The sequence below is a fragment of the Otolemur garnettii genome, unplaced genomic scaffold, assembly GCF_000181295.1.
Source record: "Otolemur garnettii isolate 467f Iridium unplaced genomic scaffold, OtoGar3 scaffold00011, whole genome shotgun sequence".
In the NCBI taxonomy this organism is placed as follows: Eukaryota; Metazoa; Chordata; class Mammalia; order Primates; family Galagidae; genus Otolemur; species Otolemur garnettii.
In genome coordinates this window covers 1,308,994-1,324,215 of record NW_003852406.1, presented here as the reverse complement: position 1 = coordinate 1,324,215, position 15,222 = coordinate 1,308,994, and the positions used below count along the sequence as shown (strand labels likewise).

Here is a 15,222-nt window from a genome sequence, read left to right as displayed (position 1 = left end):
AAAATGCCATTTCTACTCTAACATGGATGCAATGAAAGTATACCAGGAAAGGAGGCCAGCGTTTGAGCAGGACCCTTGTTCCTGTTTGCCAGTAGGGGTTTCACTGCCACGCTGTGTATATTATTTCTCATTTCCGAGCCTTTGAAAGTTGTGACTCCATTGCTCTGTTTCAAAGAGGTGGCATCAGTGTAGTGCTCCGAGTGGAGCTGACAGTCTCTTCAGAGCTTCCTCTGTGATCTGAGAGCTTCTGAAGGTCCTTTGTTCCCTCTCTCACTGTTTCTGTGTTTGGGCTCTGTCAGTTCTGAAGCACTTATCTTATATTGTTTCTACTTGTAGGATCACTGAGGGAGAAAGAATTATTTGCAGAATTGACCAAACTCTGCTCTCACTTATGTGCAAATCAAAACATCCTGAGGAATCCAGAGGAGGAAGGCAGGGTTGGTCCTGGTCTGGAACTCAAAAGAGTTGTCATCCAACTAAATCCCAGAGGAGTGAATGAGCCCACTTTAGACCTCTAGGTGTTGGAAAAAATGCATAACACTTTTATTTTGCTTTTCTGAATGGAGAGGCATGTTGACTTTTAGAAGGGTACATTTTTTGCCTGAACAAGCATTGTGATGCAGAAATAGTTTTTCAGAATAAACATCCAGTTTTGCTTTCATTAGTAAGGACGTTAATGCTTCCTCCTCCCTATCAGCCAGAGGGACGGTACTGGGCTATAACTTTTGAATTTCCTGTTGCTTTTCCAAACTGTACCACTTAATAGAGCAGATTAAATGGACAGTAAATTTATTTCTCACAAATAAACCAAACAATTGTAAAGGAAAGAAGATAATATCCAAACTGTCTTATTTTAATGTCTGCAACCTGAAAGTCCTGATGCATCTCCATCTTAGATCCAAACACATCGTTTAAGTCATTTTGAAGTGACCTAAGCAGTCGGTAGGAGGCTTTCCCAGGGCCCATGGGATATCCCAGGAAACCAAGTGGACCTCTAGTTTTGAAGTGGGGAAATATTTGAATTCCCCATCATCCTCTCTAAATATATAAAATTATTATTTTACAGGTGAAGTTTCATCCATGGGCTATAGTATAGGGTGACCAGATTTTAACATCAGTAAGGCGGGACAACATGGGGGGGCGGTGGGGGGGTGGGGCAGGGGCAGGGGACGGGGCAGGGCAGGGCCTGACAACAATGCAAACTTTGATAAGCAGTTCTCAATAATCACTTCTCAGCAATTATTTGTTATTGTTACAGTTTAACATTATAAAATTAACAAAAATAATATAAAACTCATATTCTGGCAAAATAGCCACCTGGCAGCCGAAAACCATATATTCCCTTCTTTTTCTCCAGCCCGTTTGTGCATTCTTTCCAAAAATTGGGACTTTTTAAAAATGCCTCAGGACCCAGGACAAATTGTTGAAAAGCAGGACCGTCCCGCCAAAAGCGGGACGTCTGGTCACCCTACTATAGTAGGAGAACAAGCAGTCACACCATTTCCAGGGTAAGAGATGGCTTCTTTGAAGACCTTCTTTTGAAGGGTTGGCTCTGGTCAGCCTAGACCAGACGCCTGCTAAATCTCAACCTGGATCTCAGCTTTGACTTAGAGACCCTCCCAGAGGAATAACCTTTTCCTCACCTCACAGTAGCGCCTGACTTTAAAATTTTAGGACCTTTGGGCATAAAGAAACCCAAGTTGATTCTGATTTTCTACCAGCAGAGGGCACTGTGAACCTCATTAAACTCAAACCTGTGGTGTTTTGCAAAGAAAGCAAATTTTCAACAATTCAAAGCACAATTTCAAAAATGAGACATTTGAATCATCTGTTTATAAAACTGATAACAATTTCTTTCATCCTCTAGTCTTCTATCCTGAAATGTATACTAGACAATCATAGATAAGTGTGTCAATTAGCCAAAATCGACTGTAATTAGTATCAATGAAGTTCCAAGTTCTGCATTCTAAGTGTATGATAAAGATGCTTTCTTTCTTTCTTTTTTAAATAAGAATTCTAGCTGGATACCCCATTTACCTGTACTAGTCAACTTTCAATCCCCGGAAATGAAACGAAGGTAAACACGATGTAGTTAAGACAGTTTGACCATTGGCTTTTAAATTTCTACCCCCCTTTCCATCCTAATAACTGAGCAATTTCTATTTTATGGCATTCAATCTGCGTGAGCATTGTATGACTCCCAAACCAAATATTACTCTTTTAGAATACATTTTTTTTTTACAGTAAGATAGTACAAAGTACTTAATGAGGCTGATACATGACAATAGTTTCTACCTTTTAGCTGTACTTCTGCAGAGAACTATTTCAGTCCCTGCCTATACTCAATGCCCCCAACTCTTAGGTGCTGACTGCTGACCCTTTGCAGATACCGAAATGATAATTCCCCTTGTGCTCTTTCTTGTAACTTTCCCAAAGTGCTCACCTTTTCTCGGCGCCAGCTTAGTGATGTTCAGCTTGCTAGCTTTTTTAAACAAGCCCCGGATGCCTCCACTTCCCTCTTCACACTCATTGTCTTTGATGGTGGCTTCCAAGGCCAGTCTCTCCTGCTCCAGTTTCTCTAATTCCTCTGGTAAAATAAGACAAAGTCATCTACTTTACTCGGGGCAACAGGGTTTCCAGGAACACGCTTATGAATGATTTTAATATTTAAAATTTTGCATAGGCAATAAAATCATTATTTATACATAATATGATTTTCTTCTAAATGGTGATTAAAAAGTAATATATTTCCGTACATTACATTTAAATAATAGTAACAACTAACTCAGAAAAATAGCTCAATGTGTTAAGTTATAATACATGGAGTTACTGGATTTTGTGTGTGTGTGAGAATAAGAGAGGCCATTTAATGCCATCCTGATTCTCCACCATCCAAACAACAAAATACTGGATTCACTCTACGTAAAATCTTGTCCACTGTAATCCACTGATATACGGGCCTAAGCTGCTGGGTCAGATGTTTTACAACTGGAAGTGACAAATACAGAAGTACATCAGGTACATACGTATCGGGGACCTGAAAATGGCTCTGGAATTGAAACTTAAAACTACAGAGCTAGAATTAAAGAAAGATAAGCAAATCTTAAAATAAACTCGATGGGCTCTGAGCATAAATCACAGCAACAAATACCCACCACAAACTCCTTCTGATCAGTGGAATACTTTGTGGAGTGGGTGACAGAAGTCAAAGGAATAAAGGCTGAGGTTCCTTTGTGTCTGTCAGAGTTCACATCGCTGAAAAGGGTCTCATGACACGGGAGTCTGGAACAAGAGTCCAGCTGTGTAAAATTTCCTGACCGAGGTTTAGACCCACTGTTCAAGCTTTGATGTTGTGCCTGGCCGGCTGCCTTTTATCTTTTTTGGACTCTGATGGTGACGACAGTTTTCTAGCTGCTACGTAACACGTTGGATCCCTCTCTGACCTCAACTTGCATTGTATCTGGGTAAATAAGACTTGAAAAGCAGTCCTGTGACCCTGCTAAACTGACAAGGCTTCTTGCCTGCACAGGCAAGGTGGCAGTCTCGTCAGATCCCCTTATCTTGCTGGCCGCTGAAAAACAGAACCTTACAAAATGAGCAACGCTCCAAGGAAGAGGATAGAAGACCTAGATTCAGTGTTACAAAACACAGGTGGAGCTTCTGTAAATGTCAGCCCTCGGAGCCTGCTGCCTTATCTATCCGCAAAGTGAAGCTATACAAACTGCAGATTTATCAATTATGTACTAACTAAACCTGTCAGGACAGTCCCATCCCTAGACGATGCTGTTATTCAGCTACACGGAATTGTCTGGCCCCTTTCCAGGTCTTAGCAATTAATCTTTTGCCAGTGGCATGAGATTTAAGGTCAAATCACCCATGTGATTTCCCCAAAGCTTCAAAGGTTCTCAAGCTCAGCAGCTATAGAAAATCCGAGAAATCAGACTGATGGTATTAAAGCTCAGACAGGAGTTGCTTACCCCTGACTTTTGAAAGGTGAAGACAAGCTGCATTGCACGGGGGGTCACGGCGGATTATAGCTCTGCTGTTGGCTTTATGTGACATTAGGCAAGTCATTTACTTTTTTTATGCCTCAGATTTCCTGTCTGTGAAATGGAAAATCGTGACCCTTTCCCTTTTCCATCCTCCCAGCTTTGCAAACAAGAAGAAACAGTAGTTTCTGCATGGTGTTTTGGAGCTCCTTAAAGAACAGAGAAACAATGGCATTCTGCGGACAGTGTATTTATGCAACTTTTGGAAACGGGCCTGGTCATGAAAAGCAAATTGAGCATTTTGAGAAGCCTAGCACTTATTTTAGAAGTTACTATTTATTGCACCCTCTTTGAGTGCCAGGGACTGTGCTGAAATTCCTTCCTTCCCAAGCAACTCTGCGATAATTACTATTGTCACCCTTATTTTGTAGATGAAGAAACTGAAGTTCAGAGAGGTTAAGTAGCTTGTCTGATCTCACCCAGCAGGTTACAGGGTTCAAACGCAAAGAGGTCTGCTTGACTCCAAATTTTATATGCTGCCCATCATGAATACTTTCTTCTTGTGGCTTATTACTATGATTTCGGAGTTGTTTTATTAACTTCCAATTCTTCATCATCAGATAAACCAAATACTCTCAGGCACATAGTGTATTACTGAGTTGATCCCCCCAAAGGATGGCTTCTCCAATATGTCATTTTAAAAGCAGGACCTTCGGCCTGGCACCTATAGCTCAACCGGCTAAGGCGCCAGCCACGTACACCTAAGGTGGCGGGTTCGAATCCCCAGCCCGGACCCGCCAAACAACAATGATGGCTGCAACCAAAAAATAGCCGGGCGTTGTGGCGGGCGCCTGTGGTCCCAGCTACTTGGGAGGCGGAGGCAGGAGACTCGCTTGAGCCCAGGAGTTGGAGGTTGCTGTGAGCTGTAATGCCACGGCACTCTACCCAGGGGGACAGCTTGAGGCTCTGTCTCAAAAAAAAAAAAAAAATAAAAAAATAAAAGCAGGACCTTCAACATCAGGTCTAGAGAGCAGGCTGTCCCAGAGCGGCAGCAGCTGCAGCCAGACTGTCCCGGCTGAGAGCACCCTTAGCTTTCTGGGGTGCTGCAGGGGGCCAGCCATGGGGTAACTGGCTCTTTGCAGTCTTCCGGAAGGTGCATATTTGTGAGCTTCTTTGGGGGCAAGTGCAAAGATTGCCCTGCGGAGGGGGTTCTTCTCTTTTCTTTTTTGGGCAGGCTCCAGTGGACCCTGTGATCAGCCACTGGTTGCCATGCTCTTTGTCCTGTGGTTTGGACAACGAGGAAGAAAGATAAATCCTCCTTTGTAAGAAAGTCAGCTGGCTGAACAAACTGGGAACTACTCCAGCAATTTGCTTGAAGTTATGTACACAGCCCAGGACAGAGCAGACTGCAAAATCCCAGGCCTGAGAGGCGAAATCAGATGTTACTAGCATGCTTCAGAATCAGCAGTCCCCACCAAGATGACAGCGCGAGGCCGACAGACAGAGTGAATTCTACACGGCTTCCACCTGCCTGCTTTGCCATCTTGAATCTTCTGATGCACACTGTGGTGTGATCCCCACTAGCTCAGTGATTTTGCAAGTTCTTATTAGAGTTAATTTTTAATTATTCACTTCGTAGGTGATCTAAGGCCCCCTTCTGGGCACTCCTTCCTTTTCACATTCCAGTGCTAAGTGATCTTTTGATTGTCTGTTCTTCCAAATTATCTATCTGGTATGCACAAGAAATCAAAAGTAGACTTTGTCAAAACATTTCTTTCAATAAGAATACTGGTCAGCTGACTTGGGGAAAGTATACCTTTCGCCACACGGGGCAAGACTCCCAGGCAGTGTGAATGGGTAGATATAGATTGATTTCCACTAGGCTGACAAAAAGATTATTTATTCCACCACCCCCACCACCATCACTGCCATCATACATTTTTAATGTTCAGAAATTATAAAGCTCTTCTCACACAGTGGTATCTCATTTGATACAAATATTGGAGTGCAGGGCAGGCAGAGATTTGTTTTTTTTTGGGGGGGGGACAAAGTCTCATTTTGTCACCCTCGGTAGAGTGCCATGGCATCATAGCTTATGGCAGTGGTTCTCAACCCTCCTAATGCTGTGACCCTTTAATACGGTTCTTGTGGGTCACGACCCACGAGTTGAGAACTGCTGACTTACAGCAACTTCAAACTCCTGGGCTCAAGTAATCTTCTTGCCTCAGCTTCCCAAGTAGCTGGGACTATAGGTGCCTGTCACAACACTCCACTAGTTTTAGAGACAGAGTCTTGCTCCTGCTCAGCCTGGTCTTGAACTTCTGAGCTCAAACAATCCACCTGCCTCAGCCTCCCAGCGTGCTAGGATTATAGGTGTGAGCCCACCACACCCGGCCCAGAGTTGGTATTCTTCTTGTGTTTTATTGAAAAGGAAACTTAGGCTCAGGAAGTTCAAGTGATTTGTCCAAGGTCACACAACAAATCTTCTGCTTCCAATCCTGGTGTTTATCTGTCTTCACTCTTTTTCTTCAGTAATATGGAATACTCAGTCTGTATGTTTTTAAGAAACCATCCCCAGATTTCCCAGTTAGAATCATTCTCTTCTCTGTTTCCATAATCCTCTGCTTAAACTTTTATCTAGTAATTATAATTGTGAGATTCAGATGTCTATTTTATTATGTCTGCACTAGACTGCAGACCCCTGAGGGCAGAACTGAGTCACGCTTCGTTTCCACTATTTATCGAGAATTTACTCTGTGCCGAGTACTTTTTAGCCCTCAGACTCTTTAATTCAAAACAACAAATCTGTGATGTAGATCCTATAATTATTCCCATTTGAAAATGGGAAAAATGAAACACAGAGAGGATGAATAATTTGGCCAACACTACACAGTCAGAGAGTGTCAAAGCTGTGATTTAAACCCACGTGGGTCTGTTATGATGCCTCTGCTGCGACTTGACATCCCCCCAGCCTTCATCCGTGTTGTGCCCACCCCTCCCTGATGGTGCCTGGCACCACATTTGTGCATAATGGGCACTCAAGGGTCATTTGTTAAAATAAATAACAGAACAAGAGTTATCAAAAGAGGGGTGGCTGGGCGGATGGACAACTCAGGCTGCAGTGGACAGAAGGCAGGACAGATGGGGCAAACCAGAAGAGTGTGAGGAGTGGGGAAGGAGGATCAGGAAGTGCTACCTGCAATATTTCCATCTTCTTTATCAGATAATTCCATGGTGGGTGGTTAATGATTTATAAAGCCAGAGAGAGAGACACAAAGAGAGAGAGAGAGAAATCGCACTTCTCTCCTTTTAAGATTTTAAGAGAAAAGGCTGGATGCAGTGGCTCACACATGTAATCCTAGCACTCTCAGAGGCTAAAGTAGGTGGATTATCTGAGCTCATGGGTTCAAGACCAGCCTGAGCAAGAGAGAAACCCCATCTCTAAAAATAGCTGGGCATTGTGGCTGGCACTTATAGTCCCAGCTACTCATGATGCTGAGGCAAGAGAATCGCTTGAGCCCAGGAGTTTGAAGTTGGTGTGAGTTGTGACACCACAGCACTCTACACAGGGTGACCAAGTGAGATTCTGTCTCAAAAAAAAAAAATTTTTTTTTTTCAGAGAATCCCTGAGGTTATGATGGGATAAAAAGCTTAGACCTGGGGTGGTGCCTGTGGCTCAGTGGGTAGGGCACTGGCCCCATACACTGAGGGTGGCGGGTTCAAACCCGGCCTGGCCAAACTGCAACAAAAAATAGCCAGGCATTATGGCAGGCACCTATAGTCCCAGCTACTCAGGAGGTTGAGGCAAGCGAATCGCCTAAGCCCAAGAGTTGGAGGTTGCTGTAAGCTGTGACACCACAGCACTCTATTGAGGGTGATAGACACTCTGTCTCTAAAAAAAAAAAAAAAAAAAGACAAAACAAGCTTAGACTCATAGGTCCCCTCAGTTGGGAGTAGGTTTCTAACCAATTTCCACCATACGCATCCCCGACAGTTCTCACAGTGAGAACAGAGGGACTCCAGACTTGCTTTTTCACGGCAGTGCCAGAACCTCTTTGAACAGTAGTTACTATATTTTCAAGTGCTTTGTAAGTAGATTGTGTGGTAACCAATTGGAGTGACCATATTTTGAATTTCAGCTTAGTTGCTGAGATTGCTTAAAAGGTTTCATCCCAGTCTTTCCTTAGAAAAAAAAAAAAAGTAAAAGTCTTTTCAAAGTAGTCAGGGAAGTAGTCAGGGGTCTACACATTCCCGCCTGCTTTGAACCTCAGTGATAGAGAATAGTGAGTTATCTGACAGCAGAAGGGAGAGAGGAGAATCCACTGGGGGAGGGATGCCATCCCCTCCCATTCTGCACCATCCTTTTTCTTTATTAATTATTAAATCGTGATTCTTTCCTTGGTCAATCAGCTCAAAGCTGTAAATGCTCACGTGGATCAATGCGCCCTACCCCAAGGTGAAGTCTAGGTGGACGGAGGCAGGAAGCGATCCTGCAGAGGTTGCTTTCCAATCAAGTAATTATTTACTACACGGCCATCTGTCTTTATTTTGCTCAGCCACTCGATCAGACACAGCAGTATCCCTGTGCTCTGGGATGCTCGTAAATCGTGCTGTACTTACACAGAATACTTGACCACAATATATTGCAAATCACGTTTCATCACTTTATTTCCTACCAGTACAATTTGGATTCTTTGTTGTAGTTGGCAAACTTACCAGATACCCCCAGGACGTGAGCAATATAAAATGTGGTGGTTTTGGGGGGGAGTGTTGTCAGGCCGTTAATTAATTTATTAAGAGACACTATCAGTCATCGGTATTGGATGACTTGTTACAGTACCCAAGTTAGAACGGGATGAGCATCGATCTTATTTGTCTAAAAAGTTATTCTCCTCACAGAAGCGTGTGATACAATATAGAAATTATTGTCATTAGCGGGTAAATTACCTATAAAGCTGATTTCTATTCACTGCTTTATTAACTACAGTATATGGGCCCTCTGAATTGCTAATATTTCCTTTAAATTATAATCTGTGATGACACTGTGGTGCCTGGGTTGGAAAAGCCGTGATGATGATCATTAACATAGTATAATGCAATACTTAAGATTTATCAGGCTCTTATTAAAGCCTGAATTACAGCCTAATATAATGAAATGCAAGCTTATTTCTTCCAATTCAAAATCTAATATGAGGTTTGCGTCGTAAATTACAGAAACTTCAAAACAACGCATGGAAATGTGGCATAAAGTTAATTTCTATCATTATGCTGTTGTTTTTCTGCCTGTTCTCTAGGCACTGTGTAACGTTGTTTTTTCGTTTACCCTAGACAGTTGATACTTATAATTATTTTATTAGCATCCAACTGTATTTTCCCTTTCTTGACTAAGACACAGAAATATTTCAAACATCAAAGTTGATTTAAATAGGATGCATCCCTTGGGAAATTAAAAGAGGATGCAGTTCACTGTCAGGATTCTTGGAGAAATACTACAAAATTTAGTTGCTGTATTGCTTTATAGAAATAAACTGATGGTGCATTTTGGCACACGGACCACCATAGGGTGGGAGCAATAGTTGTTAGCAATACCGCATCTTTTAGCTTGAAGAGATGAACATAACATACCAAGCAAAGATCTCCTCTAAACACGAATTGTACTTTGCATTGTCATTTTTTAGATGAAAAACCATGAGAGCACAAAAGCTAGAGAAACAATTAAAGTCAAAGTGAGGGAGTTAACAGAAAAGGACTCCGAATTTTAGGTTCGTTCAATTGCCCTCAAAGTTGGGTTTATCTCGCCATAGACAGGCGGCCCCTATGTTGGGTGCCGTCGGAGACATGGGAACAGCGTCTCTGCCTTCCCACATCTCAGGCTTCATGTTTGCCCATTAGATTAGCTGCTGCTCTTTCTAGCCCCATCTTTTCTTTTCTTTTCTTTGAGTGAGTCTCCCTCTGTAGCCCTGGATAGAGTACTATGGCGTCTTAGCTCATAGCAACCTCAATCTCTTGGGCTCAAGCAATTCCCTTGCCTCGGCCTCCTGAGTAGCTGGGACTACAGGCACCTGCCACAATGCCCTGCTAGTTTTTCTATTTGTAGAGACAGGGTCTGTCTTCGCTCAGGCTGGTATTGAACTCCTGAGCTCAGGTAATCCACCCCCCTCAGCCTCCCATAGTGCTAGGATTACAGGCGTGAGCCACCTTGCCTGGCTTTCTCTAGTCCTACACTTAAAAAGCTGGAATAGTAGCTTCAACCAGACAATGGTCGGCATCCCAGCCCTACCAGTTACAAGCCTTGTGAATCTCGGGTGAGCTTCAATTTTATCAGCTGTAAACTATGGACAGGTTTGTCATAGGATAGTTGGATGATAAATGTTCTCTGTAAACGTGAAGCATAAACATAAGAGATGGCACATACATAAGTGCTCAAAAATGTTAACTATTACTGCTACTAACGTATTAAGTTCTACTGGGAAGGAATATAAATTGATAATGGACTCCAAGCAAGAGTTAGGATATCTCATCTGGAGAGGTAAAAGGTCCATAAAAGAACAAAGAGGCATGAAAAGGGAGGTTAAAGGTACAAAAGATAGTCTTTCTGCTACAGTTCTGCACATGATGGACTCTGCTCTCATTTTAATTTTTATATTGAGACAAAGTCTCATTTTGTCACCCTCAGCAGAGTGCCATGGTAGCATAGTTCATCCCAACCTCAAACTCTTGGGCTCAAGCGATCCTTTTGCCTCAGCCTCCCAGGTAGCTGGGACTACAAGTGTATGTGGCTGGTGCCTTAGCCACTTGAGCCACAGGCACTGGGCCATGCCCAGCTATTTTTACAGAGGAGGTCTTACTCTGGCTCAGGCTGGTCTGGAACCTGTGAACTCAGGCAATTCACCTGCCTCGGCCTCCCAGAGTGCTAGGATTAAAGGCGTAAGCCACCGCGCCCAGCTCAGTTTTATTTTTTAAAGCTCTTCCTAATCATGGAGTATACCCAGTCAGTTTGTGGCTCTCTGTCTTACACAGACACTTTATCTCTGGTTTTATCTTCTTTTTCCTCCTCTCCTAACACACCCTAATAGCTACATCACAAAATCCACTTCATCTCTGGCTATGATGGAGACAATCATGAAACAACAAATGGAACGTGGATCCATCATGCAACAGCCCTCACCGATCCCCTTTCCTTCCTGCGCACCTACCCAGCTGTACCCTGATGCACCTGGACTTGGAGGCCAAATGCTGCCACAGGAAACCAGGCCACCACAGCTGGGGCTTCACCACTACAAGCTGGTCAGCTACTTGACTCTTCTCTCTTTCATTCTCCGTCACGACTTCTAAAACTTTTTTCTAGTTTCTTTTTGTCCTCAATTAGACCATGTCTCTCTTGTTTTCAGAAGTAAACCATGGCTCCAGCTAGAGAAAAAGAGTCGAGATGCTTGTGTGTCCCTCAGTTTACCACTCCACTCTCATAAGCCCCTGAGCTCAGCCCCAATCCTCGCCGCCTTTGCACTAATTTCAGATGATAAAGCATTTTTCTTCTGTGCCAGGCTGGTTCTTCCATCCCTGCCTTTCCCATGATCCCTGTTCCTCCTGGGTCTCACTCAGTGGGTCGTCCCTTTCTTTGTCTGTATCTTAAATCCCTGCTGCTCTCTCGTGTGTCCCTTTCCTCAGTCTGGGAATGGGACTCAGTCTCCCATTCTAGGGTCAGTAGGTCCCCACAGTAAATCTCCTCCATCTCATTCTGCTCCCGACCATCCAAACTTCTCACAGTAGCTGGTTACAGACACACTCTCCCCTTGCTCATCTCACATCCCCTCCCTGACCCAGGCTCCTGACTGCAGTCTGGCTTCTGACAACACTGCCCTATAGAAACTGCTCTAAGAGCATCTGTGTCATGTCAATTCCATCTTATTAATCTTACTTTACTTTTCTGCTGGATTTAACAGGTTGATTATTCTCCCCATTTGAGCGCTCTACTCCCACGGCTTACTTGACCCTGAACTCCTGATACCTTTACTTTTCTGCCCTATCTTTCCCTTCCTTGAGGCCTTTTTCCTGTGCCTTGGAGCCATCCACTATATTTTCAGTTATATTTTCCAGGGTCATGGTCTCAATTTTCATGTTAACCATGATGTCTTCTGCGTTAATCAGCTTGGGCTTCCCTGACAAATACCACAGACTGGGTGATTTAAACAACAGAAATTTATTTTCTCATGTTATGGAGGTTAGAAGTTCAAGATAGAGGCATCAACAGGGTTGGCTTCATTGTGAGGCCTCTCCTTGGCCTGAAGATGGCTGCCTTCTTGCCATGTCCTCACTTAGGCAACCCTTGGCCTGTGTCCTCATCTCTTTTTATAAGGAGGCCAATAATGTTAGAGTAGGGCTCACCCCGATGACCTCATTTTACCTCAATTCCCTCTTTAAAGACCCTATCTCCCAATCCAGTGACGTTCTGAGGTATGAGGCTTAGAACTTCAGCATGTAAGTTTTAGGGGAGCATAATTTATCCTATAACTTCTCCTAAATCTGTGTCTCCAGCCCAGATTTCTCCTTTAATTAGGACTATCCAATGGCCTACTGGACCTTTCCAGGAGGATTTCCCGTAGGAGATGATTTAAAATTGAGCCAGGCATCTCATTAAACGTTCACTTCCCCTGGCATTTCCCCTTTCACTGGTATTCACCCAGACAGCCAACGAGCTTTTCTTCACTCCTCCTCTTCCTCTATCCTGCATATCCAATCAGTTCCCACATGCTACCTCTCAGGCACTTCCCACTTCTGTCCTTTTCAGGCCATCTCTACTGAGGCTGCCCTAGTTCAACCTGTCACCTGCTCTCGCTTTGATTATCTTGACCTCTTCTTGGTCTGTCTCTGTTTCCACTCTGGCCCTGAGTTCATGCCCTGTATGACTGAAAGAGTATGTGATTTACAACCCAAGCTTGTCCGGGAGGCTTAGGCGGGTGGATGGCCTGAGATCAGGAGTTTGAGACCAGCCTGAGCCAGAGTGAGACCCTGTCTCTAAAAATAGCCAGGTGTTGTGGCAGGTGCCTAGAGTCCCAGCTACTGAGGCAAGAGAATTGCTTGAGCCCAAGAGTTTGAGGTTGCTGTGAGCTGCGACACTATGGCACTTTATAGAGTATGATAAAGTGAGACCCCCCCAAAAAATATCCCCCCTAACCCCCCCAAAAAAACAAGCTTGACCATGTCACTCCCTCACTTAAATTTCTTTGATGGTTCCTCATTATCTACAGTATTTGGTCCGTACTTTTAAATACAGCAAATGAGGCTTTAAAAATCCGGATCCTCCTTATGTCGTCAGCCTCATGTTTCACCATCGTCTGGGGCATACATTTCACTTCAGTAACTAAGCTGCTTTTGGTGGCCCACATGTCCCATTTCTCCATAATCCCATGTCTTCACCTTGGCTAACGTCTTCCTCTTTGCTAGGAATGCATTCTGCCAACTCTCTCCAATTTTTCTCTTCCTCAACTTTGCCTAATTAATTCTTACTCATGCAATCAATATCTCAAATCAAAGGTAACTCCCTTCAGAAAGATCTTTTTTTGGCACTAGGTATCCTTTCTTTCTTAATTTCTTATTGATACCTATTGTTACACTAATAATATATCTACTTCCCTTATCAGGCCGTGAGTCTCCTAAGGGTACAGGCACAATTTATTAATCTTTATCCACCTAGTACCTATCACCGCACTATGCCTGGTATATATCAGGCTCTCAAAATGTATACTTTGGCTTAGTGTCGCGTCTTAGGTGAACTCTATTATGAAGTTCAGTTGACCAGGTGAGTCATGAATCTTTGTCCTGTTCTAATCTTCAAGTAACTCTTTAAATATGTTCTTTATTCTATACATGAGAGAGTATGTTTAAATTCTATGAGGAGGGAAGTATACCAGTTCTCTACAGGGAGAAAACAGAGCCACTAATCTGAATTAGCGTTTATGCCTCTGACTTAAATTAGCGATTCACAGCACGATACATTCAGGCTCATTTCCATGTTAGCTACAAACCAGTTCAAAGATTCTTAAAAGCAAAATACATGTTTTTCCGAGGAAAAAATTAATCTTCATTTTCTGAAACATCTTGCAGAAATTAATTTGGCAGGTTATTTGACTGAAGGTGTTTATTTTCCTTGATGCTGGCTTTGAGACTTTGTGATAAGAAAAATAATTGATGACTACCTTGAATTACTCTATAATTCTGCTTAGCAAGTCAAAGGCTACTTGTGTCAGAAAGAAAATCCTGGGGGAGCAGTATGTCCCATGGGTGGCACTAGATTGGAAGCTCCATGGTCAGGAAGCTTTGTCTATGTTGAGCACTGCTCTAGCCTCACCTCCTAGAACAATGTCAGACACAGGGTAAGTTTTCAAAAAAATGCATGTTGGTTGAATAAAGAAAGTACATACCTTGAACCTGAAGAACCTGAGAGATGTCAAACCCTTGGGTGATTCTGACTATGACCACGCCAATCTCAAAATCAAATGCATCACTGCAAGGGGAAGAAGCAGAGTGGTTAGTGTTTTGAACAGGTCTTTTAATCCTCAAGATTTGTTTTAATATTAAACATGTTTCTAGGATTTTGATAGAATGCAACTGTTAAAATTCACTTTAGAATATAGCCAAGAGCTGACGCCATTTCTGTTTGTTTGTTCTCTCTTTGTGCCTCTTAAAAATATATTCTGGGTAGAGGTAACTAAATCGTTCACTCTGTAACCAATTTATTCCAATACTACCATCATCTAGAATTTTGATTAAGAGCTTGTCACATATTTTCAAAATAATTGAATATTTTATAAATAAGCAAAATAATGATGTGTTTATAACAAAGAGTTTACAGACTACCACGACCCACTGGAAATATTAATATTAGCCAACCTCTCCTAGAAGAACTCCTATAACATTTCATTCCTTTTTTTGGTTTTTCTTCTTATTTTTTTGAGACAGGGTTTCACTCGGTCACCTGAACTAAAGTGCAGTGGCATCATCATAGCTCATTACAATCTCATATTCCTGGACTCAAGTGATCCTCCTGTCTCATCCTCCACAGTAGCTGGAAGTACAGGTGTGCGCCACCACACCCAGCTAATTTTTCTACTTTTTGTAAAGATGAGGATCTCCATTTTGCTCAGGCTGGTCTAAAACTCATGAGCTCAAGGGATCCTCTCGCCTTAGCCTCTCGGAGTGCTAGGATTACAGGCATGATCCACCATGCCTGTCC

General features: G+C 42.9%; 1 protein-coding gene across 2 annotated transcripts in view; it reads right to left on the bottom strand.

Moving 5' to 3' along the window:
* SLC12A1 (solute carrier family 12 member 1) overlaps window positions 1-15,222 on the bottom strand; it is a 99,471-nt gene that overhangs the window by 17,584 nt on the left and 66,665 nt on the right. For both annotated transcript variants that reach the window (XM_003784335.1, XM_003784336.1), the window contains exons 20-21: window positions 14,411-14,493; window positions 2,444-2,587 (exon numbers count right to left, since the gene is read on the bottom strand). In XM_003784335.1, coding sequence (XP_003784383.1) covers window positions 2,444-2,587; window positions 14,411-14,493 — 227 coding nt within the window. The remainder of the gene's footprint in view (window positions 1-2,443; window positions 2,588-14,410; window positions 14,494-15,222) is intronic.